The 26,478-nt window shown below is 37.2% G+C and overlaps 7 protein-coding genes and 1 pseudogene across 8 annotated transcripts in view; 4 read left to right on the forward strand and 4 right to left on the reverse strand.

Annotated features, from left to right (window-relative positions):
* Positions 1 to 1,701, reverse strand: part of LOC17890966 (phosphoribosylaminoimidazole-succinocarboxamide synthase, chloroplastic) — a 2,790-nt gene extending 1,089 nt beyond the window's left edge. Inside the window, exons 1-6 of the mRNA XM_006300201.2 lie at positions 1,302 to 1,701; positions 866 to 1,066; positions 645 to 746; positions 390 to 519; positions 201 to 293; positions 21 to 109 (exon numbers count right to left, since the gene is read on the reverse strand). Coding sequence (XP_006300263.2) covers positions 21 to 109; positions 201 to 293; positions 390 to 519; positions 645 to 746; positions 866 to 1,066; positions 1,302 to 1,577 — 891 coding nt within the window. The 5' untranslated portion in view covers positions 1,578 to 1,701. The remainder of the gene's footprint in view (positions 1 to 20; positions 110 to 200; positions 294 to 389; positions 520 to 644; positions 747 to 865; positions 1,067 to 1,301) is intronic.
* Positions 1,702 to 1,967: 266 nt separating this feature from the next.
* Positions 1,968 to 3,085, reverse strand: LOC17892541 (B-box zinc finger protein 32). The gene has a single exon (XM_006299079.2). It carries the CDS (start codon positions 2,858 to 2,860, stop codon positions 2,165 to 2,167), a length of 696 nt encoding a protein of 231 aa, XP_006299141.1. The 5' UTR covers positions 2,861 to 3,085; the 3' UTR covers positions 1,968 to 2,164.
* A 283-nt stretch (positions 3,086 to 3,368) lies between these two features.
* On the reverse strand, positions 3,369 to 8,036 carry LOC17891129 (mannosyl-oligosaccharide 1,2-alpha-mannosidase MNS2). The gene is made up of 14 exons (XM_006297251.2): positions 7,756 to 8,036; positions 7,529 to 7,576; positions 7,191 to 7,352; positions 6,854 to 6,966; positions 6,457 to 6,522; positions 6,136 to 6,307; positions 5,502 to 5,591; positions 5,210 to 5,334; positions 5,064 to 5,129; positions 4,710 to 4,818; positions 4,516 to 4,617; positions 4,334 to 4,414; positions 4,072 to 4,242; positions 3,369 to 3,919 (listed from the first exon to the last, which is right to left on the reverse strand). Exons 1-14 carry the CDS (start codon positions 7,921 to 7,923, stop codon positions 3,668 to 3,670), a joined length of 1,725 nt encoding a protein of 574 aa, XP_006297313.1. The 5' UTR covers positions 7,924 to 8,036; the 3' UTR covers positions 3,369 to 3,667.
* Positions 8,037 to 8,629: 593 nt separating this feature from the next.
* LOC17891071 lies at positions 8,630 to 9,704 on the forward strand (annotated as a pseudogene).
* Positions 9,705 to 10,430: 726 nt separating this feature from the next.
* Positions 10,431 to 11,747, reverse strand: LOC17891178 (putative F-box protein At3g21170). The gene is made up of 2 exons (XM_023786859.1): positions 11,454 to 11,747; positions 10,431 to 11,291 (listed from the first exon to the last, which is right to left on the reverse strand). Exons 1-2 carry the CDS (start codon positions 11,706 to 11,708, stop codon positions 10,431 to 10,433), a joined length of 1,116 nt encoding a protein of 371 aa, XP_023642627.1. The 5' UTR covers positions 11,709 to 11,747.
* A 1,864-nt stretch (positions 11,748 to 13,611) lies between these two features.
* Positions 13,612 to 15,124, forward strand: LOC17891042 (putative F-box protein At3g21170). Its single transcript, XM_006299095.2, has one exon. It carries the CDS (start codon positions 13,627 to 13,629, stop codon positions 14,821 to 14,823), a length of 1,197 nt encoding a protein of 398 aa, XP_006299157.1. The 5' UTR covers positions 13,612 to 13,626; the 3' UTR covers positions 14,824 to 15,124.
* Positions 15,125 to 15,936: 812 nt separating this feature from the next.
* On the forward strand, positions 15,937 to 18,855 carry LOC17891924 (GATA transcription factor 24). Of its 2 annotated transcripts, none has more exons than XM_006299860.2 (8): positions 15,937 to 16,106; positions 16,892 to 17,202; positions 17,326 to 17,418; positions 17,495 to 17,628; positions 17,716 to 17,847; positions 18,176 to 18,281; positions 18,409 to 18,480; positions 18,578 to 18,855. In XM_006299860.2, the coding sequence occupies exons 2-8, from the start codon at positions 16,909 to 16,911 to the stop codon at positions 18,638 to 18,640; spliced, it is 894 nt and encodes a 297-aa protein (XP_006299922.1). In that variant the 5' UTR covers positions 15,937 to 16,106; positions 16,892 to 16,908; the 3' UTR covers positions 18,641 to 18,855. The 2 variants fall into 2 exon arrangements, with proteins under 2 accessions (XP_006299922.1, XP_023641826.1); XM_023786058.1 differs by having other exon boundaries at positions 17,326 to 17,412.
* Positions 18,856 to 19,529: 674 nt separating this feature from the next.
* LOC17891162 (calcium-transporting ATPase 9, plasma membrane-type) lies at positions 19,530 to 26,462 on the forward strand. Its single transcript, XM_006296808.2, has 33 exons — positions 19,530 to 19,980; positions 20,061 to 20,177; positions 20,270 to 20,309; positions 20,391 to 20,506; positions 20,600 to 20,731; positions 20,827 to 20,916; positions 20,998 to 21,067; positions 21,196 to 21,266; positions 21,348 to 21,431; positions 21,514 to 21,591; positions 21,667 to 21,738; positions 21,833 to 21,916; positions 22,005 to 22,087; positions 22,170 to 22,278; positions 22,350 to 22,405; positions 22,493 to 22,535; positions 22,615 to 22,698; positions 22,788 to 22,925; positions 23,062 to 23,127; positions 23,216 to 23,314; positions 23,479 to 23,589; positions 23,762 to 23,929; positions 24,011 to 24,070; positions 24,169 to 24,333; positions 24,414 to 24,530; positions 24,645 to 24,743; positions 24,859 to 24,996; positions 25,115 to 25,215; positions 25,325 to 25,370; positions 25,463 to 25,597; positions 25,674 to 25,781; positions 25,870 to 25,961; positions 26,063 to 26,462. Exons 1-33 carry the CDS (start codon positions 19,792 to 19,794, stop codon positions 26,166 to 26,168), a joined length of 3,267 nt encoding a protein of 1,088 aa, XP_006296870.1. The 5' UTR covers positions 19,530 to 19,791; the 3' UTR covers positions 26,169 to 26,462.
* The last annotated feature ends 16 nt before the right edge of the window (positions 26,463 to 26,478 follow it).

A 26,478-nucleotide genomic window follows, 5' to 3' on the forward strand; every position in this document is an offset into this window, starting at 1 on the left:
ACTGTAACAGATTATTAGACCTCATTTGGAGAGATGGGCACATCATGATCCGCAGCCTTAGTTGTTGGTGTAAGTATATTAGCTGGAAGCTTCTGGTTTTTTACTAATCCTGCATAATTTAGTGATCAGCATATCAATGATATTCTACGATGCATTTAACGAAGAAGACAACTAATATATGGCAATAAAAGAAACTGTACCATCTGAGAGCTCATTCCCACAGTAGTTCCGAACACCTTTATTGTAAACCGTCCATAATGACGTGTCAGTACTTCCAGTCACATATCCTCTAACTTCAAAAAACAAACATAAGAGAACATCTTAGAACTAAAGCAAATGGAGGCTGCATAGGGAAGTGTCTGACAAGTTACTCGGTATTACACACTAACCCACAAACTCTATGGGAAAAACCGAGCATTTCTTTGCGATAACAACATTTCTATCAGGAGATGAAACAATTGCATTTGGAGTTATGTGCTGTGTGTTATTGAACCACCACAAACTTGTCTCATTAAGAACCTGAAAGTACCACAAACTTATTATTCCTTGCAGTTTGATCTACAGACCAACGAGAAAAAAATTGTGGGCAACGATGTAAAGCTATCCAACTTGAATATAGAGCACAAACATAAAGAAAAACAAACCTGGCCTTTGAAGGGAATTGAAGCAAGATTTCTGTCGAATGCACTCAACCGATCAGTTGTAATAAGAACCAGATAATCACCAGCATCATAAATATCTCTGACCTGCAACATCAATTTTACAACCTTGATCAGTTCTCAATTCTAAAATCAACAATTATGTAGGTTTAGCACAAGCTTGGTCTTTTCATACAGGTATGAAACAAAAAGTAAACAATGCCAACCTTTCCCCTGATTCTAGATTTCAGACCAGGAACAGTCTCTAGAAGATTCGTCTCAGAGAGACAATTTGACAGCGAGTCTTTGATTGTGCCAAGAACCTCTCCCTTTCGGTTACTCGTGACTAAATCGTCAAGAGATAGTTGTGGTCTCCCCTCCACATCGATTACACAACTTTCACCAATGAGATTACTCCCGAGATTTCCCTTCACACAACATTAAAAGCTATTAAATCTATATGCCAAAGCAAACCATCCAATAAACTACCTACTTCAAAATCATCCTTGCACTAATCTAAAGATTCGATTCTACACATACTCTGCATTAAAACCAAAGTCTTGTAGACAAAATTGTAACCTTTTGCTGAATTATTGCATACCCACAACAAAAGTTATAATCTTTTGTGGTCATCACAAAGCCAAAGAGAGAAAAAAAGAGTACCTGTGATAAAGAGAAAACACCCCCAGAGAAAAAATCAAACCCACTACTCTCAGCCATATTGTCTTCGCCTTCACTTGGTGTCTCGTTACGTAAGAGAGCTTGTACACGAAGCCCGTGACTTGATCCATTACTGATTCTCAGCTTCGAGAATTGCCTTTTGGGAAGCGAACTACACAACCAGCACGAAGAAGACTGGGAAGAAGTGGGCAGCGAAGATTTGAGGAGAGGCCTCGTCTGTAAATTGGGGATGTGTGTTGAAGTAAAGAGAGCTTCCATGGTGAGATTCAATACAGAGGAGAATAAGATTGTAGCTTGAAGAGTCCGATCTTTTCACTATGCCTCAGATGCTTCTTCAGTCGACTTTGTTGAAAGGACAGTTTAGGAATTTAGGACTTTTCCAGAGTAGGGTTTGTAAACGCACCACCTCGATATAAAGGGTTTTTCTTTTTCTTTTTTATTTTCTTTTTGTGTAAAAGATAAAGATTAGAGAAATTAATTACCTTAGGAATTACTCTTAATCCTTTGTTGTTGATAATAATGAATCTTATTTGAAACAAGAACAAAATAGTTTCTTTTTAATTTATAAAATTTGTGTGATAATAACATAAATATTAATTTTCTTTTGTTTTTAAAAAACGTTAGATAACGAAATTTGAATCGTTTGAGTAGTATAAAAATAATCGTTCTTTGTAAGGGATTTAAAGAAAGTACAAATTGATTTTAAACGTTTTAGTTCATCACTTTAAGACCATTTTACACGTTGAAAAAAAGAGAAATCAACAAGTCAATTATGACACAAACTTCAAACTAATCACTAAACCACTAAAATAAATGTCCTAATTTGCAAAGTGCTGTAATTTTGTTCAAACGTTGTCGTTTTCAGCCCATCCTTCCTCAGAATCCACGCGCCACCGTCTAAGCTGCAGCGTCATCGCACGCGCCATTTTGCTTTCAACCGCTCGAATCATCCCAGCTGCAACCCCGGTCACATCTTCCACTTTCTTCAAACTCTGCCACGTCATCGTGTTCTTGACGCCGAACCAAAACGCCGACGCTAAGACCACTCTGTTCGTCGCTCTCGGTCTCGGCCTCATCTCCACAGCCAAAGCGAGAGACGCATACGAAACGACGGCGTTTGTCAAATCCCTGTTTAGTCCTAATTTATCGCACCACTTCACAAAAACGCCATCCGCGACCGTAACCGCAGCAACGGCCTTCTTATTAGCCTTCGCTATGCTCTGTTCCCCTCCTCGCTCTGCTCTGTTTACGCCACGCGTCGTCGAAGATAGCTCGGAGCTTGAGAGGGAAGAGCAGCAAGAAGAAGAAGAAGAGGACGAATCAGAACAGCAGGATGTTCGTGGAGGCCAAGGGAGGAGAGGGCCAGAGACGAAGTCTCGAGTGAGGGATTTGCAGCTTGGGCAGATGACGCGTCGGAAATGGCGGGCGAAGAGGAAATTCGAGGCGTGGAACTTGGCGTCGCAAGAACGGCAGAGGAAAGCAGAGTCGGCGGCGCAGTGGAGATCAGCTTCGGCATTACAGAGCTCGCAGAAGCTAACCATCTTGTCAAAGACTCAGATCACAGGTAGAGAAATGAGAGAGACAAGTGGAGAAGGATTGGGGAATGATGAAGATGGGGGAAGAGAGAGATTTAAGGAAGAGAAATGTAAATGATTGAGGGAGAGAGAAGAGCGGTGGAGTTTTATGGTTCATGGTTGATGAGAGTGGTCTCTTCACCACCTTGTTCACACCTCAAAGAATATTATTACACGAGCCTGATTTTTTTGTTTAAATTTTATTTTAGCAAATTGGGAAATGAAATGAATGGTGTTGGTAGAGTTGGAGAAACAACGTGTCGTGAGGTTTGCTTGAGGCTGGTGAGAGAATCTGTGGTCATTTTTGAAACCAACTATGGTAGCAGCCATGTCACTCTTCTTCCTTTTTTTTGGTGTGACGTGGAGTATTTAGTCAACACTTAAGTCTTTTCACAGACTTGGTCTCTCATTCATGGCAATTGCTTCTTCTTTTCTTGGTTGCTTCCATTACTGGAATAGTCAATAAACACAAGAATACAAAGCATAAAATAATGCTCTTGATTTATAATAATCTAATGATACAAAAACAACAACACAAGGCGTAAACTGTGGTAATTGGTAAACCTTTCTGTTTGGGTTCTGGTTCCAAATATTACAACAAAAGTGTCTATATCTTTGAAATCTTTTCAAAAATTGTTCCTTAAATAAATAGGTCTTTGAATAGCCAAGCTAAAATCCCGTTACTCAGTTATGATATATATCCATGGAGCCTCCCTCCTACGAATCACAAATGATGATCTCACACTGTGACGGTGTGACCCTCTCCAGGGAGTTTTACTTCTTTGTTATCCGACCATAGTGCCTCTGGCGTATTCTAAATGCCGGTTTTCTTTGCAGCACGCTGTTGGATTGATTGCGATTTACCGGATATTTACGGGAATTAATCTTAAGTGGATGAGCTTCTGTGTTGAATACCCATTCGTCCAAGGAAATGACTGTTGTGGGTGAGAAGAGGAGGTAGAGATACTTGAGCGTCTCAGCAAGGAAGAAACTTTGCATCTTGTTGTCCTTAACGCCTGTGTTAACCTGGAAATGGTTGAAAGGATATAAGAATCTACCATCGGATTCCACTTCATCACGGCTAACAAATAAATGGTGCGGGGTGATGGAATGGTATAATTCAATTCATCAAGGTTTTAACAATTCAGGATTTAATTAGGAGTTTAAGGAAAGCTTACATCTTTCAAACCGACATATCCAGACTCTATACGCGAGTTCTTCTCAAACGCTTCAAATATATTCCATCCCCACTCTTGATATGTCTTGTTGCCAGTTAACCGCCAGAGGTAAAACAGTGATTCAACAGTTTCTGGTCTCAAGATGTTCCACGACGTTCCAACATTCATGTCCTGAATCAACATGTTTGTGGATTGTAGACTAAACAACAATTTACACATAGAATAAACAATCTTTGTAGGAAAATACAAGCAGACAACATACATTCCCAGAGTTGAAGAAATAATTCTCCCCAGCCAGTTTTGTTGGTGTCGATTGGTAAAAATTATAGCATGTCCATGCAAGCTGCAGATACGTGAGAAAATATCAATCAAGGCTATAGCTCCGACAGCCTAAATCAGTTGAACGGCTTAAAAGCAGAAAGTTCGGGAATTTCTGAAGTTTACCTCTTCCGCGAGTGTGAGAAACTTCTTTCCCTCAGCAGGATCACTATACCCAGATGCTCCTAAAGCCAACATTCCGGGAGCAAAGCATGCTAATTCGTCCATCTGAATATCGATGAGAACGAACTTTAGATTGAAAATGCCAGGCAGCGAAATTTTGACATATCACAATAAAAACAAAGAACAGACGAGCTTACCTTATCGATCAAAGAATTTCCACTCTTCTCACAGATATATGTAAACGACGAAGGTGATGATTTCTTAACCAAGCTTAGCAGACCATTCATTGATTTCTCCCACATATCTCTGATGCAAATATTTCAAGCCAAAACAGTACTAATTATTATATTTTGGCTAAAATATATAGAAACTACAAGACCAGCAAAGAATTGAAACACATAGATATCAAGCAGACAGAGAAATGTGACAGCAGCTGGGTGACATTAGCTGAGTTAATTTGATCAGCTTTTAAATGTTCCAGTGTTATGTTTACCATTTGATTTATAAGAAATACATACATATATACTCAATAGACTAGAGTTAAAACTTACCTATAGTGTTTCACTGCTGAAGTTTTGTTCCCAAACACCCAAACTTTGAGCAAATATTCGTAAAAGCTGCAAGAAAATTATTGCCATCATATGATGAATGAAAACAAACCCAGAAGAGGACAGAAGAGCATAATCAAGTTAAAAACCTGTCTCCCATGGCACCAAATGTCGTGGTAGAGTATGATGGTTTAGCTGTATCGGGATTTATATAGATCGGAAGTAGACCATCATCAGGGAAATCCTTATTTAGTACTGAAATAACCTTTTCTACCTGAGACACGAGTTACAAACAGGTCAGCCATTGAGTTGCAATTTATTTCAGACAATATGTATCCTGATTCCTGACCTATTGCCAACTGAAATACCTAAATAAGATATATTACAAATATATAGAATATTCGCTGAAAATATAGCTCTACAAGTTATGGAGACATGCACCTTTTGCTGATACTTTGGGTCACCCGTCCTCTGGGAAAGAGCAATAAACTCGAGCTGTTCAGTACCAGAATCGGCAAGAATACTGTCTCCCTAGTACGAGAGAGAAGTAAGCAATCAACTAAACCGAAAGACCACATGTAATTGAACATACGTAAACAGATCAGATGGTACCCAATCTATAAACATTAAACATTAACTTGCTGGTGAATCAATACCAACAGTAGTTAATGAAGAAGTTTAACTTTTATCATGATATTTATCACTAAACTCTAAAACAGTCTAGACACAAACAGAATGCTAATTGTCACATAACTTGAAAAGCAGAACAGTTCGTTCCTGGCGAGTGCTGAAACATCTAGGAAAGTGATTGGAACTAAAATCTTAAAGTTTCCTTGGCCTCTTACAATTTACTTTAGAAACATGTTAGAGATCCTAGTCAACCAGAGAAAAACAAACGACAGACAACAAAGTCATCTTCTATTGACGAACCTAGTTGCCACTATCTCTACATAGTTCCCAAGCATACGAACATGCGCAAGACAAGAAGAGGAAATATATATTCATTGAGTAAGCATCCAAAGCCTAAGGCTTTAAAAGGAATATGAAAACTAGGCATTAAATGACTAGGACATACCCCGGCCCATGTAGGATTATGAGCATTTCCATGTCTCAAGTTGATAATATTATATGGTATACCCGACTTAGTGTCCCATGCAGGCAATAATCTGTCTGCAATATCAGTAGCCTTTTCGAGGAAAATTTTATCCCCAGAAAGATCATAAGCACTGAGAAGCCCTCCTACCACTCTGAAAGCCAATAAAAAGAAAAGCTATAAGCGCAGATACTATACTTCCATTCCACATATTCTGTTAACACCACACAACAAATAACCTAAACAAGATGCCTCTTCTTAGTACAAGTAAGAAAAAAACAAGGTAAACCTGTTAAATGCAACCTTATGGTTGTCTCAAACATACTGGCGGCATAATCCTTGTCGAAATCTAATGAGCTTGCCACCCAACTGCAAATGAAAGACAATAAGCAAATGAAGGCTGGGAAAGATGTACCGACAAAATTGCAGTTATAGCCCGGATAATTTAACAGTTTCTACATTGTCTTAAAACAGGCTACCTGTTACAGTCAAAATTGAACATTGCACACAGATTCAATAGCATTTTCAATTATATTTTTTCCACTTTTTAGTTTTATAATAGAGGTTTCTGAATTTAAGTGCTCTGGATTTCAATAGCATGTCAAATCTTGTTCTCAGTAAGATTAGACAAGCCTGTTTATAACAATCATGCGGAGAAGAATTCCTTAAACATTGTCTAGGATGGAAGAAATCTACTCACTCTCTGGCTTTTTGAAACTGCTCATCTAGACCCATTATATAGAGTGTGTCTAACGCATCTATCATAGTTGCTCCCAAACCACCAAAGCTGTCAACGCCATCTTTTGTCTGGGGCTGATATAATGCAGACAAAAAAGGAAACAAAATAGCTTCACAGAAATATATTTCTCATTTTAACTAGTTAAACATGACAATACTTCTCTGAGAAATGGTGGAAGTTAACATAAGCTGATAACATTGTAGCTAAACATACAAATTCAAAAGTAGGCACCAAATTGGAAGATCAATTAAAATTTGTAGAAACCACCACTGTCACTATGTAAAAATTAAAACTGTACCTGAAGCTCATCTTGTCCCCAAGCATACGTTTCATAAGAACTCCAAGCATGAATCATTGCTTCTTTAACTCTCTGCATTCGCTGGGCATCAACTGGATCTTCCTGGACATCGTTCAAACTCTTCACAGACATATCCTCAGTGACGCTTTTCATCTCTTCCAACTAGCAGAAAAACACACAGCAAAATTTGAAATCATTAGTCAACCAAAGTCTTGCAAAACCAAATATATACCCCAAGAAACATAAATGCCACATTAATATTGGGCACTGTGTATTAAGAAAAAGCGAAAAAAGGAGGAAAAATTGGGAATAATCAAAGGAGAAGAAATAAGCTTTACCATCTGCTGCAACCGCACAACTTCTTCATTTAATTTGGAAACTTCAACCTGCAAAGTCAGCAGAGATTATAAAATCACACACATAAGTTGAAGAAAAAAAAAATCAAAAAAAGGAAACTTTATGAAACTCAATTGAGAGATATGATGGTGCTTGAGCTATCTCTTAACACCCAAAATTCAGATTGAGAGAGGCTATTGAGATTATTAAGAAGAAGAAAGGAAAGAACCTGGTAGTCGCGGGAAAGAGACTGACGATCCCAAACAACCATGGAAACAGAGACGAAGAGGATGATAAGCAAAGCAAGACGTCTTGGTCGTCGGAGATAAAATGCTGGGTTGAAATATTTCCATATCCCATGACTACCACCACCACTTACAAGTTTATTCCTCGCCATCTATCAATTCCTCAATTCACAAACACCGAAGAACAGATCAGATCTCGGAGCTGACAAAAATTCGAAAAAAAATGAAGTAGAAGAAAGAAATTGAAACCATGAATTAAACAACAAGGAGAAAAAGAGATCGGATGAGAGTAAAGAGAGGGAATGATCCGGTTTGAATCAGCTGGTTTCGGTTTTGGGTTCGGTTTGTTTTTATTGGTGGTTCTGACTTGCTTTTGGGTTTTTTGGTTTTCCTTAAACAATGAGTCAATGAGAGAAAAAAACACACAAAAATTGGGTGACTTGACTTGACTCTCGGAGGATCATTTTTCTGATTTTTCTCACACGCCATTTAGAAAAGGAAAATACCAAATCAATCTCTCTCATTCGTAACAGTGAGATTCGAACACGAGATACATAAACACACGGAGGTCCCCTACAAGATCTTAATAACACGTTGTGAAAGTCAAAGACAAATGTACGTACAACACAAGTGGGATCATCATCGTCGTGCAACTAGGGAAGAAACTATATTATTCAGAATTCGATATCTAATATATATTCACCACTACATACATACTATAAACTTTTTTACTGAAGTTACCAAAAAATATTCACCTCTAAAATATAAACCCGCCGCTTTCTTGCTCGCTCGTTTTTATATATAACTCATTCAACTCTAAAATATATTTCTAATACATGTCACCGTCGCTTTAGAGAGATGGTGAAGAAGAAGAAGAAGAGAAACATACTAGATCTTCCGGAGGATTTGGTAGTGGAGATACTCTCTAGGGTTCCGGCGGCTTCTCTCGCACGACTACCATCGACATCCAAAAGATGGAACGCTCTCTTCAAAGAAGGGAGTTTTGTTAAGAAGCACTCTGCTAATGCTCCAAGGCAGCTTCATCTGTTTCTCATGTTGCTTAATTCTAGGCTTTATTCAGTGAGCATTGATCTCCATGGAGTTCGCAATAACAACAACGTTGCTCCATCTGCAAAGGTCACAGGTCAATTCAGCCTCAAGGATCCTCTTTCAGAACAACAAGTTGATATACATACCGTCGCAGTGTCAAGAGCCATAATAGTCTGGTGGTTTGGAATCCGGTTTCAAGGGAAACCAGGTGGATCCAACCCACAACTTCTTTCGAGGATTTTTTTTTATTTGCTCTCGGTTACGATGACAACAAATCCTCTTGTTTCAAAATTTTGAGCATGACCACAGGATGGTGATTACTACGAAATCTATGACTTTGCTTCTAATTTATGGCGGGTCGCTGGTGTGCCTACCGACTCGATCCTAGCTACCAGAGAGTTGGGGCGTGTCTGTCAAGGGAAATACTTACTGGCTCCATGAAACTCTTGATGGAAAAGATTTTGAGTTACTAAGGTTTGATTTTTCAACCGAGAGATTCCAAACTCTGCCTCTTCCTCAGCCTCTTCCGCATTGTGCTAGGGATTTATCACTGGTTAGAGAGGACCAACTTTGTCTACTAACTCATCCAGACGAGAATCCATTAGATTTACATGTATGGGTAACAGCGAAGATTGAGAGTAACGGAGTCATATCATGGAGCAAAGTCCTAACAGCCAAAACTAATTCCAAGCTTTCTGGGAGGATGAGTTTCTTGGCCGACCATAAGATCAAAATTTTAGTGGGTTGCGGGGTCTCCAAGGACATATTCTTACGCAGTGTGAGAGAGAATACATACATACGAATACAATGGTATCATCTTTGTGAAGAATCTGAATTCCCAATTTTCTTTAATTATGTTCCAAGTTTGGTTCAGATCCAATGAAGTATCTAGTTCTTGGAGGAGGCAAAAGTAAAGTATCAGAGCTAGTAATTTATCTTTGACACACTTATTTTTATTTATCCTAGGAGTTTTGTTTATTGGTTTTCTTTTGTTTTAGCGAGCATATAAATAATCATCAAAGTGCTTGTGGTTTTTCTTTTATGTGAACACCCATGACCAGTGATACCACTTGGTTGTCTATGAATGATATGATCCTAAAGACTTGAAGGAACGTCGAGTGTGTCACCCTAACTTTTGTTTCAGGTCGAGCGTCGTGTCCTTTTGTTTGATATGGTTATAGAGTTGTAATATGGGATTTATACACAAATCTTAAGATCCTTGCAATAAGGATGCTCCAAGTAACCTCGTCAAAACCAAAGTGACGTGGTGCTAAGAAATAAGATATCAAAAGAATTTTGATGATCAAGACAAGATGCATATATAATTCAAGACTTCATGAGTATTATTTTAAAATGTTATAATTAACCGGCATCATTCAACTTAATTTCAAAATCGAAAACAAGTAATAAATTAACTAGCAATGCATAGTATCTTATAAATATATCAAGAGTTGGATTAGATATATATTGCATAGAAAGTAGTGTGACAAATACAAGTCCGTGCACTAGCTGAATTGGTGCTCCCTTTTGCCTAGATACCACTTTGGGGTTGAACCAAACTTGGAACATAGACGAGGAGATGTGGGGTAGGAGAATATTCGTGTGTAGGTTATGCACCATGATGACCCATTTCTATGAATTTACCATCTACCACAATGTGTATGATGTTCTGGGAGTGCCGGTTGGTTCTATGACACGAAACTACAACATACTTCTCATTCTTCTGGTGGGCGAAGAAACTCACCCATTCCCTAAAATGATGACGATAGCGTAGACCGGTTCCCTGAAATATTGGGAACTTTATCCATGACATTGCTCCAGTGTTCACACTCTTTGTTGCTATCCATAAGTTAACATTGGTTTCCATTACACATGTGGAATGAGTAGATAACATACAAAGTTGTTGCCCTTGTTCAGTCACTGATAAAGCCAAAGGACTCTCACCCTCTGGGATAGGCTCACTTCTAAATCTCTCTGTTGAGAAATCAAAACTTACTAATGATTCTTTATTTATATCACACCAGTAAGTAATTCCATTTACAGATGTGCCTCTGTAAATCTCTTCAGGAATGAACAAGTCGGTGGTCACTCCAAGACCCCTCCATGAATTAGAGGTAAAGTCATAGATTTCGTGCTCGTAACGATCTTGTCTAGAATTAATAATATCCTCCCACGTTATTTTGGTAACGTAACGTTCTTGGCTAGGATCGATAAGATGATCCTGCCTCAAGATTTTGTACTTGTTGCAAGAGGATTTACCGAGAGCATAGCAGTCCTCTTCCTTGTAGGAACACCTAGGTAATTGAATCCATATGGTTTCACCTGAACATGGATTCCAAACCACTAGTCTATAGTCCTTGGTTTTGCATAGTAATAAGCCGTCACAGTGAAAGACGTCGCGTATATCAACTTCTTTAGAAGATTGATTAGAAAGAGGATCTTTTAGACTAAAGTGGCATGTTACTTTAACAGATGGAGCCAATAGCGGACCTAGGATGGATATTGAACCAGGTCAAGTATAAGTAAAGATACAACAAATTTTTTTGGTAAATGTGTTTGTTCTTAGTAATAACAAGGAAAATTTAAAAAAGTCACCAGGTCAGCTGACCTCCCTAACTTGTGAATAGGTCTGCCATGGAGCAAGGTTATTCTGGATTTCTTGGAGATTAAGTTTCACTGAATAAACCCTGTTATCAATCAACACGAGAGCCCTAGGTTGCCTTGGAGCATAAGCAAAGTGCTTCTTAGCAAGTACTCTCCCATCTTTAATCAAAGCGTTCCAGTATTTGGATGTTGATCGTAACCTTGCCAAAGATACAGCAGGAACCCTAGAGAGTATCTCCACTACCAAATCTTCCGGAAGGTCGTTGAACGTCATCTCACTCATCTCTCTCACACACACGACTGTGATTAAACCAACTTTCAAAGAAAGCCACAAATGGAGAAAACAAGCAAGTGAAAGACAGAGAGACAAAGAGAAGCTAAGATCATATGTATAAGAAAGACTATAGAGATAGAATAGGAACCAAGTAGATCTTCTATTTTTTACACTCTAATTAAATATGGGACGATCTTGTATTTTTTTTTTGGGAATTTTGTCATCTATGCCAGTTTTGAAACTCAATCTTCTCTAAGTGCCATTTTTCAAAGCTCATTTCAAATCCTGCCACAAAGAATTTAGTATGTACGATTTTGCCTCATGCAAATGTTTTGGAAAAAACAAATCAAAATAAAAAAGAAATCTTGTCCACAAGATCTGGTCCACTAGATCTTGTCCACAAAATCTGGTCCACTAGATCTGATCCGACATAACTATTTCGAGTCTAGTCCACCAAAATTGGTTCGTCGAATGTTGTCCATCTATAGAGAAATGAATCTTGTCCACCATAAACGCATCACTTGTTTTATCACCGGAAGTGGCTATGCCTCGCCGGAGTTTGTCCACTGGATTTGTCTGCCGGATTTGTCCGCCGGAGTTCGTCTATCGAATCTGTTCTATTAGAACTATTTGTTGTTGGAAGAAGAAAAAGAAAATGAGAAGGGTAACATGGTCTTTTACATTGGATCTATGGCATATTTTGAAAGGAGTTATGAAAAATGGCATTTTAAAGAAGATTTGGTACTGTTCATGGCATTCCCCACAATTTTCTCTTTTTTTTTTGCCCACACGGATTATATTTCTTTTCTTTACTTAGTTCGTAAATATAGTAATATTTTGCTAAAATTTATTCTTATTATAGCTTTCTTTTCTTCCACATTTAATTTTTATTTCTTTGGACTTTGGTTATATTTTTATGTAACATTAAATGCATATCCAATTAAAATTCAATGTAAATAGTTGTACTCAATCTTACAAAAATACTAGCAGTTGACCCGCGCTACGCGCGGAAGGTTTATAATTTTGTTTTGTTGATTTTTTTATTCATATTGTGATATTTTATTATTTTTTTAATTTATTTTCAAAAAAATGTTATAAGTATATTCTCTTTAATTATTATCTTTCAATACTCAAATTTGGATTAAAAGCATTTGATTCAATTTATGAAATATCATTTTTTTCTTTTTGATCATGTTATAAACTAATATTTCACTTTCATATTATTTTTCCTCTTTATAATTTTTTATATACAATTACATAAATGCTGTTTTAGTCTACCATAAATTTAAATTTTACTTTCATTCTAAAACTCAGTAACATATTTAAAATATTAAATTATGATCAATTTAAAATGAAAATTGAATTATATTATTACCACTAATAAAAAAAATTTAAGTATTGTTTTTCTTATTTTAACATTTCATTTTTTTTACATAATTTATTTTTATGTATATAAATTTTCTATTAATTAAATAAGTAACATAAATATGCACTAAATGAATGTTTTAAATTTATTTTAATGTTTAAACAAAAATGTGGCTTAGGTGGATGCTTAGGTGGCATCATGAGAAGAGAGAAAAAGCTAACTTTATATATATAGATAACCAAAAATATTAATGATAAATAATTAATTGTAGAGAAAATTTAATTTAATATGATTTACATTTACAAAATATTTATATAAAGTAAATAAAGAAAAAGAAGTAGAAAAATTAAAGTGGACCAAAAAGACGAAATCTTCCCATATTTATTAGAGTGAAAGTTAAAAGAAAAACAATTTACACGTACTGTATATATATTTATAGAGTAAGTCAATAAGTCATAACAAACCAAAGAAGAAAAAAAGACCATCTATCTTGATTTTACCTCTCCATTTGTGGCTGTTCTTTAGAACTTGGTTTAATCACAGCAGTCGTGTGTGAGAGAGATGACGTCGTTCAGCAACCTTCCTGAGGATTTGGTAGTGGAGATACTCTCTAGAGTTCCAGCTGTATCTTTGGCAAGGTTACGATCAACATCCAAAGAATGGAACGCTCTGATCAAATATGGGAGGGTACTTGCTAAGAAGCACTTCGCCAATACTCCAAAGCGCTCTATGGCTCTCGTGTTGATTAATCATAGGGTTTATTCAGTGGAACTCATCAATCTCCTAAGAAATCAGATTAACGTTACTCCATCTGTTAATGTAACATGTCATTTAAGCCTAAAAGATCCTCTTTCTAATAATTCTTCGGAAGAAGTCGATATACGCAACGTCTTTCACTGTGATGGCTTATTACTATGCAAAACCAAGGGCTATAGACTGGTGGTTTGGAATCCATGTTCAGGTGAAACCATGTGGATTCAATTACCAAGGTATTCCTACAAGAAAAATGACCGCTATGCTCTCGGTAAAACCTCTTGCAACAAGTACAAAATATTGAGGCAGGACTGTCTTATCGATCCGCGCGAAGAACGTTACTTTACCAAAATCTCGTGGGAGGATATTGTCAATCCTAGCCAGATACGTCACGAGTATGAAATCTATGACTGTACCTCTAATTCTTGGAGGGGTCTTGGTGTGACCACAGAATTTTTGGATCCAAATATTAACAGTGGCATGTCTGTAAACGGAATAACTTACTGGTTTGATGGATATGAACAATATTCCTTAGTAAGTTTTGATTTCTCAACAGAGAGATTCAGAAATGAGTCTCTCCCAGAGTGTGATGGTCATTTGGCTTTATCAGTGACTGGACAAGGACAACAACTTTGTATGTTATCTACTGATGATACATATCCGACCGGAACAAACGTTGACTTATGGATAGCAACGAAGAGTGAGAACAACGGAGAATTGTCATGGAACAAGTTCCCAATATTAATCCAGGGCGTTGGTCCACGCTATCGTTGTCATTTTAATGAAGGGGTGAGTTTCTTCCCCTACCAGGTGAAGGAGAAGACTGTTGTAGTTTTTTGTCATAGTCCCAACCGGTTCTCCAAGAATATCATACACATTGTGGAACATGGTAAATTAATCGATCAATTGTATCATCATGGTGCAAAACCTACACACGGATTATCTCATAATCCACGTCTTCTCATCTATGTTCCAAGTTTAGTTCAAATCCAAGATAGTATCTAGTTCTTTAAGATGGAGGAGGTAAACGGGAAGCACCAAGTCAGTTCATGGCCTTGTGATTGTCACACGTTAGTCTATGCATTAACTATTCTCCATGATTGACATATTCTGCCTAGTTATGATGTCTTTTTCCATCGACAGTTCATCAAAATTAGTTTTTGGAGGAATCAGACGGAACAAGAGCTAACGACTTGAAACTGTCACAATAATTTAGTATTATGATTTTCTTTTTTGAATTGAATGTAAAATTAATTCAAACAAAAAAAACTGTTTTTACATCAAGTATTATGATTTTCAAGATGTATATATATAGGTCTTTCTAATTTAAATATATATATATATATATATATATATATATATTTGTTCTGGAATGATTCTAGGCTTTGTTCTCGACGACTTGTGGCGTACATTCTTACAAATTGAGCCTATATTTGTCTTGATCATCAATTAATTCATAGTTTCTTTTATTGACATGAGTTACCTACGCTCGAAGATTATATATTTTTGGATATAAGAATTTTTCAACCAAACTGAGTCTTGAACCTTTGAGAGAAAATACTCTGCAAAGAAACAAACCATGTAAAAATCTAGACCCATAAACGAAAACAAAGTAAGAAGCTGCGAGGAAAGCAAACCAAAACAACAATTCATCTACCTGTCTCGTTGCCTCGGTCATCACGGCCATTATTAGCTGCAGGAACAGATTCTTCATCCCCAAAAATATAATGTACAAAAAATTATTATAGTTAAAAAGCTGTGAGGAAAGCAACATGTATAGATACAAAATGATGAAATATAAATCCAAATAAGATGAGTAACCAAAACCTAGCGGTAGAACTCCATCATTACCTGCAAGGAGAAGAGAATGATCAGGTCATATACAAGAAAGGGTTTAGGTTAAGAAAGAGTCGATTATAAAGAATCTAGTTGACCTTGGTTCCGCGTAATCAATCATAATGTGTCGAAGGGTCCAAAATAATGCTTCGACAAAACGACGCCGTTTACGGTTTTTGATTAAAACGGCGGCGTCTTATAGAAAAATGGAAAAATATTACATTTCGCTACAATCATCAGACCCAAAAAAAAAATCAAAAATCAAAATCAATCAAAGGAGCTTCCTATATATTTTTTTTTTTCGCTCTCGTCTCCGTTTACCCCTTTTGGTTTTTTCCCTAAACCTTTTCGCTCTTTTTACAATCAAATCCTCTTCTATCTTTCGTTGTTTTGGGTGAATTAGCTTTGAAAAGGTTCTTCATCCTTCTCCCTTGGATTGCTCTGAACAAAAGGTACTCATTTTGACCTCAATTTCAGTTTTTTTTTTTTTTTTGTTTTATATTCCCCTGTGGAAGTGAGAAATCTTTGTATGTATGATATAGGAAGTGGACTCTAGTTTGAATTGTTGGGTTTTTAGCTGGAACTAGTTATATATTGGGGTTTTGGAATTTTTCTCTCTAATTTGTTCTTTTGCTTAAAGTTTGAGACTTGGAAGAGCGTGAAATAAGGAGACTTTTCTTTTTGCAATTCGATCTGATTGATGCCATGTAGGTTCTGTGTTGCTAATGCGATGATGCTACAATGGTTTTTCGTTGCTGGATTTGGATAAATGTTGTTAGCGTTTAAGGTGTTTTGACTGTTGTTAGTTGTTGTTACTCGAGATTATATTATTTTCATCTACTCTTGTTATGAAAGAAACTTCCTTTGTACTTTCAGTGCTGATTTATTCTGTCTAAAGAGCTTAAAAGACCACTCCAACTTCTGGGAACTTAGAATCATACTTCATATCGTAAGAGCTAAACATTTGTTACAGTAGGGAAAGAATTGTGACTATCCGTTTACTTGGAAAAGGTTCCTTTCCCTTAGGTGGAGATAGTTTTGTTTTTTTCTTTTCTTTGTATTTTGCAGACTCAAATTATGTGAAAAGTACATGGACCATTTTTGAGTTTCTTTAATTCTTTAACCTAAACTGTTTTGACAATCTAGCTTTTCGTTTTTAGTAATATTCCAGTCTTAATTGATATTAAGTTCCTTTGAATGTTATTGATTATGTTCCTTTGAATGTTATCGGTAACAGATTGACGAATAAAGACCATGAATGGACTTCATGGAAACAATGGTGGAATGCACATTGGCGTACCTCAGGATCCATTGCATATGCAGTATGAACATCAGGGCTTGCACCATATCGATAATGGAGACGGTATGATGGATGACCATACTGATGGTGGGATGGATGAAGGAGTGGAGACAGACATTCCTTCTCACCCTGGAAACTTAGCTGATAATCGCGGTGAAGTTGTAGACCGTGGTATTGAAAATGGAGATCAATTGACGTTGTCCTTCCAGGGACAAGTTTATGTTTTTGACCATGTCTCGCCTGAGAAGGTAACTTCGATTTTGTAGTAATTTTGGTTCTTTGATGGTTTAGTTATGGATACATATGGACAACTTATCCAGCTGGTTGTTTTTTTTCCGCGTATTGAAGTGTTTCTCATTATTTTAATGCAGGTTCAAGCTGTGCTTCTACTACTTGGTGGACGTGAAGTACCACAGACACTCCCAACATCCCTCGGATCACCTCATCAGAACAATAGGGTACTGGTAATAAAAGATTCAATGCCATATATGGGAGTTTAGTTTATTCCTCGAGTTTGTGGCTGACTAATAAATGAACCAGGGTCTATCTGGTACTCCTCAAAGGCTTACTGTCCCACAGCGGTTAGCATCTTTGATCAGATTTAGGGAGAAACGAAAAGGGAGGAATTTTGATAAGACAATTCGCTACACAGTCAGGAAAGAGGTAGCCTTGAGGTACGTTTATGTCAACTACTAGGGTTTTTGTCTGTAAGGTTTTGAGATAGGTCTGTTTTGTACTTAAGGTTTCTTTGTCTCGTGCAGAATGCAGCGTAAGAAAGGTCAATTCACATCGGCTAAGTCAAGCAATGATGATTCTGCATCCACTGGATCGGATTGGGGGTCAAGCCAGAGCTGGGCCGTAGAAGGGAGTGAGGCTCAGAAGCCAGAGATTTTGTAAGTTGAAATATGATTTAAATTACTTACAGAAGTTATATTAACCTTAGCCAACTCGTTATAAAACCTCAATCAACTCTAGAACATGGAAATAATTTATTTGGTAACCATTTTAGGACATTCACTTCCATAAATTTTGTCTATATATACTTCAATTCTGAAACGTATACCCTGTCATCATGACATCACTAGTTGTCAGAGGGTAGAAAGGATTGAGCTGACTATGTTGTTGCAAGTCATTATTGATGAGCTTGGCATATACCTAAGTTGACAAAGCTTTATTTATCTCTGTTCTTATTCTTCTTTAAATGGCTGTGAACATATTAAGATGTCGGCACTGTGGAACAAGTGAGAAGTCAACGCCAATGATGCGACGTGGACCTGAAGGGCCAAGAACACTTTGTAATGCATGTGGACTAATGTGGGCAAACAAGGTTAGCCAATAGTATCTTTACTCAAATTGATAACCTCGTAATCTATCACTTTTTGGGTCATTGATCTGGCCTATCTATCCGACTGTAAATCTAACAATAACATTCCCTTTTGACATAATAATATCAGGGGACTCTTAGAGACTTATCCAAAGTCCCTCCTCCTCAAACACCCCAGAATCTGCCTGTGAATAAGAATGAGGTGAGCGACCTCAGTAATCCATAGAGCTGGAGTTTGATTTGCTCTGAAGGACATACCATTCATATCTTTTTTTTGTTTCAAAATCACTTGGTTGCAGGATCCAAACCTTGAGGCTGATCAAATGATCGGAGTAGCTGGTGACATGAGCAACTCACAGTGAGAACCGGGTAACCATTGCAAGTAAGAAAAGATCTAAAAAAAAACATTTGTTATCATTTCCATTATGACGGAATCGAATCTGAGTTAGGTTTAGGGTTTCAATGGGTCCATAATCTCGGTTGTAATCTCTCAGTCTTTGTCAACACATTTTGAATCTTTTATAAACTTTAAGATTACTCTTCACTTATTTAGAAGCTGAAAAAAGCCTTTGCTTCAGTCTCGCATCTGTGTTTGATTATTTATTCAGACAGAAAACTTATATGTTGACTATAGGTAGTTAAATATTTTAATTACAAAGGTACTAAGTAGAGATAATGGAATGTTAAATATATAAAAATGGAAACAATGATTGGTTATGTCGTGCAACACAAGTGACCTTATTGTCGTACACACGTTCATCATCATCCATCAGGTTAATACGAACTTTCTCAGCAACTTCACTATTCTCTCTCTCTCTCTCTCACATTGTTTTATTCTTTTCAAATTCTTTCTCCATTATCTTTCTAGGGAAACTTATGTTTTGTCTATTTTCCCAATGAATTGGGCAAGAAATAACAAACAAAATTATAGTTAGACTTAGATCTAAGAACAGATGAATAATAATAGTTTTTGTTTATAATATTTAAGCGGCCATGTTAAATTTAATGGTAAAGAGAGATGCCACCATGTTCTTCTTTCCCGGGAAAATCTCTTTCTTCTTCATCATAAATAAAAAAAAAAAAAAAACAAACTTTCCACAAATTTTGCCAAACCAAACCAAAAATAGTAATGAACTCATTCCATTGAAACTCTCTCTTCTTAGTTTTTGTTTTCTTTTTGGGGTGTGTTTGTTAGAAAAAAGCTCAAAATTAGTTTTCTCTTCTTTATTTTCTCTGTGAATGACAGAGAGGTAAGAAGAAAGAGAGAGTGTGTGTTTCGGTTTCTCTTTTCTTTTTTTTTCGGTTGCCTTCTCATCTCTCTCTCTTTTACGAGTTAGGCAGACCTTTCTCTCCGTCACACCATTTCATAACGACCAAATCAAAAAGGTCGTTTCTATTTTTTCTTTCTCTCTTTGCGTTTCTTTTTTTTTGTTTCTTTCTTGCTTCTTCCCAAGAGATAGATACTTTTTCTTGAAAAGAGGAAGTAAAGCTGGGTGAGCGGAAGGAAGGAAGGATGAGCACTTCGTCGAGCAACGGATTGCTTCTGACGTCAATGTCAGGTCGTCACGACGATATGGAAGCTGGTTCTGCTAAAACTGAAGACCATTCTTCTGATCACGAAGAGCTTCAACATGATCCTGATGATCCTTTTGACATTGATAACACCAAGAACGCTTCTGTTGAATCTCTCCGTCGCTGGAGGGTATGTATATATCTTTCTCTTTCTTCTTTGGTTAGATTTGTGTAAACATTGGATTTGATTTGTGAATCATCCATTTGCAGCAAGCGGCTCTTGTGTTGAACGCATCACGTCGGTTTCGATACACTTTGGATCTTAACAAAGAAGAACATTATGATAATCGAAGGAGGATGATCAGAGCTCATGCTCAAGTCATTAGGGTACATTTTTTTATTTCTAAATATAATTCTTCTATTGTACAATGTTGATTGTTTTCTTGATCTCACGTCTGTCATTTCCTTTTATGAATCAGGCTGCTTTGCTTTTTAAATTGGCTGGGGAACAACAACTTGGTATGATCTCACATAATTCAGTCATATCTCTGTTTTTGGTTTCCTATGATTAATTTTAACTTTCTTTGGGGGATCAATCAGCGTTTGGATCATCATCAACACCAGCTGCTTCAACTGGTAACTTTGACATTGATCTTGAAAAACTTGTGTCAATGACCAGGAACCAGAACATGTCCAATTTGCAGCAACATGGAGGGGTACGTCTGATTCAAGACTCTTGTATTGCGGTTCGTTGTGAGTTATAAACAGGAAGATTTCATGATACTGACATTATATATATGATCTTTCAGGTCAAAGGTGTGGCAGAAAAGTTGAAGTCAAACCTGGAGCAAGGAATCAATGAGGATGAGAAAGAGGTGATAGATAGGAAGAATGCATTTGGATCTAACACGTACCCAAAGAAGAAGGGCAAGAACTTTTTTGTAAGCAAAGTCTTTTTATAACTTCTTCTTCCACGGTGTTTAATTACCAGTTAGTGGATAACTCATACATTTTTGACTTTATGTTTGTCCAAAAGATGTTCCTCTGGGAAGCTTGGCAAGATTTAACTCTCATCATCTTGATCATAGCGGCTATTACATCATTGGCACTGGGAATCAAGACAGAGGTATGCTTTCCTTTTTGTTAAATTCTTAGTTTTTCAAAGTCAGGACTGCACTAATTTGTATGTCTCATCTACTTTCATCAGGGTTTGAAAGAAGGTTGGCTTGATGGTGGAAGCATTGCATTTGCAGTTTTGCTTGTCATCGTTGTTACAGGTATATACATGCTTCCTGCAATTTGTATCTGTTTTCTGTTACAAGTTTCTTGAAAATATTCCTAATCTTAGTCTTAATCCATTTAAGATGAATTTTTCTTTACACTTTTTATCTTTTGATTCTTTCAGCTGTTAGTGACTATCGCCAATCTCTTCAGTTTCAAAACCTCAATGATGAAAAAAGAAACATACAACTAGAGGTTCTTACTTTCACATCTTAATTTTTTCAACAATCATATGTTTTTGAGTTGATAACTAAAAATCAACGAAAACTCTTACAGGTCATGAGAGGAGGGAGAACAGTGAAGATTTCAATCTATGATGTTGTTGTCGGAGATGTTATACCTCTTAGGATAGGTGACCAGGTAGGTATACTTTGTCTTTTATATTCCATCCGTGGTTTCAGAATTAAATGACTATGTGGCCTTATGTACTGTTTGCATCTAGGTCCCTGCGGATGGAGTGCTAATCAGTGGTCATTCTCTTGCTATTGATGAATCTAGCATGACCGGTGAAAGCAAGATTGTGAGTTCATCATTATGTTGTGCAATGGCATGCTTATCTTCTCTTTCTACTTGGTGACACAGATCTTTGTTGCAGGTTCACAAGGATCAAAAATCCCCTTTTCTAATGTCTGGTTGTAAAGTAGCTGATGGAGTCGGTAACATGCTGGTAAATCTTTGTGGCTTTTGTCCTTTTTAACTCTGTTTTCACATATTTGTTCTCAGTTACTTAGTAAGTGAATTATCTCTGAGTCTTTTAATAGGTTACTGGTGTTGGAATCAACACTGAGTGGGGATTATTGATGGCAAGTATCTCAGAGGATACTGGTGAAGAAACCCCCTTGCAGGTATATCATCTTGATCACTTTTTATTGGGTTAGGGTCTCCTCAATGTCCTGAAGAAGCCTAACAGTTCCAGTTGGTAATCTGGTACAGGTGCGATTAAATGGTCTTGCAACCTTCATCGGCATAGTGGGGCTCTCAGTGGCTCTTGTTGTCCTGGTGGCTCTTCTTGTGAGGTAATCTCATTTACCTTGGTCAATAAATCTATTAGCTTACAAGTTCATGCCATGTTGAGCTATAATTGCGAGTTTTCATCAGATATTTTACCGGAACTACCCAAGATACTAGTGGAGAGACCCAGTTTATCAAAGGGAAGACAAGTATCAGTGACATTGTAGATGATTGCGTAAAGATATTCACAATCGCCGTAAGTATTAATCCCACATATTTTATTATGTTATTCGATAGACATATGGACTAACTCTGGAATTTGTTCAGGTTACTATTGTGGTTGTGGCTGTGCCTGAAGGACTTCCCTTAGCAGTTACCCTTACGTGAGTCTTCCTTTATAATAACCACTCAGACTATAACAAACTACATTTCAGGTGTTGATCTACTTTTTCTTGACTCCATATATGCAGATTGGCTTACTCAATGCGAAAGATGATGGCAGACAAAGCTTTGGTAAGAATCTAAACGGGTGTTCTTAGCTTTAATTCTTTCTTCTTGGTTATTTTCTGAACACGTTTCAATTGCTAAACAGGTTAGGAGACTTTCAGCTTGTGAAACCATGGGATCAGCAACAACAATCTGCAGTGACAAAACTGGAACTTTAACTTTGAATCAGGTCAGCATCAGGGCTATGGGAGCATTTTCATTGACGTGAAAATCATCGTACCCTCTAGAAAGCTAATTTTACTCCTCGAAAAATTACAGATGACTGTGGTTGAGACTTATGCTGGAGGATCAAAGATGGATGTAGCAGACAACCCCTCAGGGCTCCACCCTAAACTTGTTGCCTTGATAAGTGAGGGAGTGGCACAGAACACTACAGGAAACATTTTTCATCCCAAGGTGGTTTCTCTACACTGCTATTATTGAACCTCTTATGGATTGAAGAAACGAGGCCAAATGCTGACTCTTTACTCTAAGCTCATCCTATGGTTATCAAATGATGGATGATTAGTACTCATGTAATATTTTACTGTAGGATGGTGGAGAGGTGGAGATTTCTGGATCTCCCACAGAGAAGGCTATCTTGTCTTGGGCGTATAAGGTATCAAATGTTTGTTTACTCTGCAGGTCCATCTTTGGAATAGTTTTCTCTCTATTGGCAGTATACTTAAAAGAAGCTATTTTTGCAGTTGGGGATGAAATTTGAGACCATCAGGTCGGAGTCTGCTATCATCCATGCTTTCCCTTTTAATTCAGAGAAAAAGCGTGGAGGTGTTGCAGTGCTTCGAGTAATTTCTTTGATCCTTTCTCCACTTTCCAAAATACTGAATTTTTTTTTTTTTTATTTACTGTGGAGGCATGTAGTAAGATGCTGCTTCAGTTCACCCCTATGTACTGCTGAACTCTAAAAATATCCTGTAAAGCTGATTATGCGAATATTAAATGTCTGCAGGGTGATTCTGAAGTTTTCATCCACTGGAAGGGAGCAGCAGAGATTGTTTTGGCTTGCTGTACACAATACATGGACTCAAATGGTACTCTGCAGTCCATTGATAGCCAGAAGGTGAGGTGACTTAAAGAGTTTGAAATGACAATCTCTTTGATCTTTTTGTGTATTAAAGAATTAAAATTTCACTTGGACACTCTCTGATAGCCTACGAAGACCAAATGTGTGGCTATACTATGCCTTTCATCTCACATTACAAAAACATTCGTGTCTGGAATTTGTTTTGCAGGAATTTTTCAGAGTTGCTATCGATAGCATGGCGAAAAATAGCTTGCGTTGTGTTGCTATTGCATGCAGAACACAAGAGCTGAACAAAGTTCCCAAGGAACAAGAGGACTTGGATAAATGGGATTTACCAGAAGATGAACTGATTTTGCTTGCCATTGTTGGAATAAAGGTTTGTATTCTGAAAGCCTTTCTTGGTTTGGTTTATGAGTTCACTTTGTGATAATTTTCAATTTTGATCTATGCAATGTAGGATCCTTGTCGTCCTGGTGTCAGAGAAGCAGTGAGAATCTGCACCAGTGCTGGTGTTAAGGTACATTCATGTCAGATTACATGAAATGCTCATCTTTTCATGATATAGCTACTCAGCTCATCTGTAACGTTTGAAAATGAAATATGTTTGTTATCTAGGTACGAATGGTGACTGGTGACAATCTTCAAACAGCAAAAGCAATTGCCTTGGAGTGTGGTATACTTTCTTCAGATACAGAAGCCGTTGAGCCAACTATCATCGAAGGAAAAGTGTTCCGTGAGCTATCTGAAAAAGAGAGAGAACAAGTAGCCAAGAAAATAACGGTATGACAATTAAACAGTCAATGATCATAAGACCTTTGCTACTGCTATTTTAAACATTAACTTTGGGTGTAAAAATGCAGGTGATGGGAAGGTCCTCTCCTAATGACAAGCTTTTACTTGTTCAAGCATTAAGGAAAAATGGAGATGTTGTTGCTGTCACTGGTGATGGTACTAATGATGCTCCTGCACTCCATGAGGTTAGAAATCCAAATATGACTTTATACCCTCTCATACGATATAAAGTTCTTCAAAGCTGATATTGTGTTTTATTTCCAAATATGACTCTTCTTTTGTTGCTTTGGACAATATAGGCAGACATAGGTCTCTCTATGGGTATCTCAGGAACTGAAGTTGCAAAAGAGAGTTCCGACATCATTATTTTGGATGACAATTTTGCTTCAGTAGTAAAGGTTAGTCTTCTGTAGTAATTAGAAAAATATGATATCCTTCATTATTTGAGTGTATACTTCCACAGCTATTCCTTTATATGGTTTTATAATCACGCAACTCTGTTTACTCTTCCAGGTTGTTCGATGGGGACGTTCTGTGTATGCAAATATTCAGAAATTCATACAGTTTCAGCTTACTGTGAATGTTGCAGCACTGATAATCAATGTTGTAGCAGCAATGTCTTCTGGTGATGTTCCTCTAAAGGCTGTTCAGGTAAACTAATCTTCCCCTGTCTCTCAAGGATGAACCTTGATGCTTTTTGAATGGTTAAACATTTAAGACACGGTGAAAATGGAGGATAAAAGACAGAAAATGGTTTTCTTTGATGCAGCTGCTTTGGGTTAACCTTATTATGGATACTCTTGGAGCACTTGCACTCGCTACAGAGCCACCAACCGATCATCTTATGCATAGAACCCCTGTTGGAAGAAGGTATTAACATCATGTCCATGATGTTTTCCTCATAATTTTAGTGAAACAAAATTAGATAGATGTGGTTTCAGTTGTATGGATCGTGATGGTTTTGTTTCTTGTTTTGCAGGGAACCTCTTATAACAAACATCATGTGGAGGAACTTGCTTGTTCAGGTGACTTGCTTAAAAACTAACTTGATTGGTTTCTTACCAAATACTTTTTCTAGCTTGCAAATATCTGACACTGAAACCTGGGGATGTCGCAGTCATTCTATCAAGTGGCCGTTCTCCTAGTTCTCAACTTTGCAGGCTTAAGCATTCTTGGCTTGAACCACGACAACCATGCACATGCGTTGGAAGTAAAGAACACTATGATATTCAATGCCTTTGTCATGTGTCAAGTAAGCAAATGATCTATTCTTTCATCTCTAGTCTTAAAAACATATGGAGTTGTTTTTGATCTTGCAAGTCTTCCAGATATTCAACGAGTTCAATGCAAGGAAACCTGATGAAATGAATGTTTTCCGAGGAGTATCTAAGAACCCTCTCTTTGTCGGAATTGTTGGAGTCACTTTTATACTTCAGGTAGGACAATCACACAAAGCGACCTTCTTGCATGATTCTCCCCTCTTTGAGACTTTGATAGTAAAATGCTTCTGGTTGAAAAATGCAGATACTCATCGTTACTTTCCTCGGAAAGTTTGCACACACCGTTAGACTGAGCTGGCAGTTATGGCTTGCTTCTATTGTCATTGGATTGGTCAGGTTGGTCCAATTTCTCCAAACTTGTTCTCAGTGCTTATGAAACATGGATTCCTGTTTTTCCAGAACTATGAATGAACATATTCTGTTTACTTTTTATGTAGCTGGCCACTTGCAGTTGTTGGGAAACTGATTCCTGTGCCCAAGACTCCGCTGAGTGTCTACTTCAAGAAACCGTTCCGTAAATACAAAGCTTCAAGAAGTGCGTAAAACATAACTAGATTCACCTTCCTCATACTGCAACTACAGAAGCAATAACAGATATAACCTGTGACAATGGCCTAAAACCTCTAACCTTTCTTTCTTTATTAATGGTAAAAGTATTTTCACAATGTATGCTGCAAAAATGATTCAATTCTTTTGTCCCTTTTCATATTTTCTTCTTTTTGTATGATGTAAAAGTGCAACTGTGAATTGAATTGGATTTGTTGTACTACTAACGAGAGTTTTGGCTCAATCTTTGATTGGTATTTCGTGTATTGGTACTAACGAGAGTTTGGCTCAGTCTTTGGTTGGTTTA

This window comes from Capsella rubella, unplaced genomic scaffold (assembly GCF_000375325.1).
Source record: "Capsella rubella cultivar Monte Gargano unplaced genomic scaffold, Caprub1_0 scaffold_3, whole genome shotgun sequence".
Lineage (NCBI taxonomy): Eukaryota > Viridiplantae > Streptophyta > Magnoliopsida > Brassicales > Brassicaceae > Capsella > Capsella rubella.